The 1512-nt window shown below is 37.2% G+C and overlaps 1 protein-coding gene across 1 annotated transcript in view; it reads left to right on the top strand.

Moving 5' to 3' along the window:
• CKAP2 (cytoskeleton associated protein 2) overlaps positions 1 to 332 on the top strand; it is a gene marked incomplete at its 5' end in the record, with an annotated part of 9580 nt that extends 9248 nt beyond the window's left edge. The window contains one exon of the mRNA XM_009695115.1: positions 95 to 332. Coding sequence (XP_009693417.1) covers positions 95 to 332 — 238 coding nt within the window. The remainder of the gene's footprint in view (positions 1 to 94) is intronic.
• Positions 333 to 1512: the final 1180 nt, after the last annotated feature.

Genomic DNA, 1512 nt, shown 5'->3' with positions numbered 1-1512 from the left:
CATGACTTGCTGTTTCTGCTAGATGCTACAGAGGTAACTTGTATGATGGTGTGCCTATGTTTAGTGACTTTATTTTTTTTTTTCTTTTCTTAAGTGTGAAGATGCACCATGAGGCAAATGACTGCAGTGCTAAAGACCTGAAAATGGTAACCCCTTTGCGATATTCTCAACGCATTCGAGAGAAGATGTGCAAGCTGTCGGATACTGTTAAAGATCAAGATCCGTGTGTCTCTTCATTTGAACAGCTGGGAGAATTGGAATCAAAAGCCACTGCATTTATCCACAAACAGAGCAATGCGCTCAAAGAAACAAGTGCTGAAGTGGAAGAGTAAAAAGTAGCACAAATGCTGCTGCATGGGGGTTAAAGATTGGATCCTTTCTAAGTAGAGTTGGGGAGTGTTTATTTTTAGCAGCTTTGAAAGGAGCTATCCAAAACTTGCATGCATGGCTTCAGATGAAATTTGACTGCATGAGTCACTAAATTTTTGAATTTATAAATTTCGACCTTTTCAAAATTGTGGTAATTCTGGTCTGTTTTAGTACTTATAAACATCAGAGTCTTCATGTTAAATATGATTCAGTAAATATTGAATTAAGGACTAGGTTTAACACTTCATATAACAGTTTTATTGTAGTATATTGCTAATATCTACTGTTTTCCTGTGGCAATTCCTATAAATACTTTAGAACTGCACAATCTAACTTTCAGTTTAAGGAACAAAAATAATGTAGGCATTCCAATAGGGCAATGTCTACTACAGCTACATTTAGTTTTAAAAACTGAAATGAGCTAGTAAGGTGTACACTAAGTTTAATCTGTTGTATTCGATTTTAAAGGAGTATTTTAAAAAAAACTGAGTTTAATCCCTTTAGTTACCAAGATTATTGATCATCATGTAATCTCCCTTAGATGAGGTCTGATAGTAATTAGTGTATCTAACTGTTCTAATGTTGGTTTGCATTAGTCTGTAATATGGTAGACATTAAACTGATCAACTGAGTTGTATTTGTGCTTCATTTATGGGCTTTATGCTAGGAACTAGTTGTAGAACATAGGTATAGGCCTGAGACTGGAATTCTGAAAATTATTTTAGCCTGTTCTTGGAAGTGAACTGTCAGAGAAGAACATCATGAAATTTTTCACATTCAGCAGAAGGTGTTTCCCTATCTGCAGTGTGCAGAGTTTACATGAACTGTAACTTAAACCTTAGCTGAGCATTCAGATTTCAGTGTTAAATAGACCTTGGTCCTTATGGCTAGCTAGAATCGTCTGTTTGCAGAAGGGACATGTTCTTTGCATCTAACAAAAAACCAAACTACTCTTGCACTATGTTTTCTTCGGAGAACCCTACAAGCATCCACTTGTAGTACTACAGGGAGTAACACAGGATCAAACATGTCTCAGGACAGGGTCTAGGCAGGCACTTCTGGTCCTCTAACGTGGAGGATTTACCTCTGCTGCATCTTGTGATTCATGTGCTGACCAGGGCATCTGTGTCGTGCCAGTTCTGC

Source organism: Cariama cristata, unplaced genomic scaffold (assembly GCF_000690535.1).
Source record: "Cariama cristata isolate BGI_N322 unplaced genomic scaffold, ASM69053v1 scaffold12532, whole genome shotgun sequence".
In the NCBI taxonomy this organism is placed as follows: domain Eukaryota; kingdom Metazoa; phylum Chordata; class Aves; order Cariamiformes; family Cariamidae; genus Cariama; species Cariama cristata.
Note: the sequence above shows the minus strand (reverse complement) of the source record. Positions and strands in the feature narration are given on the sequence as shown.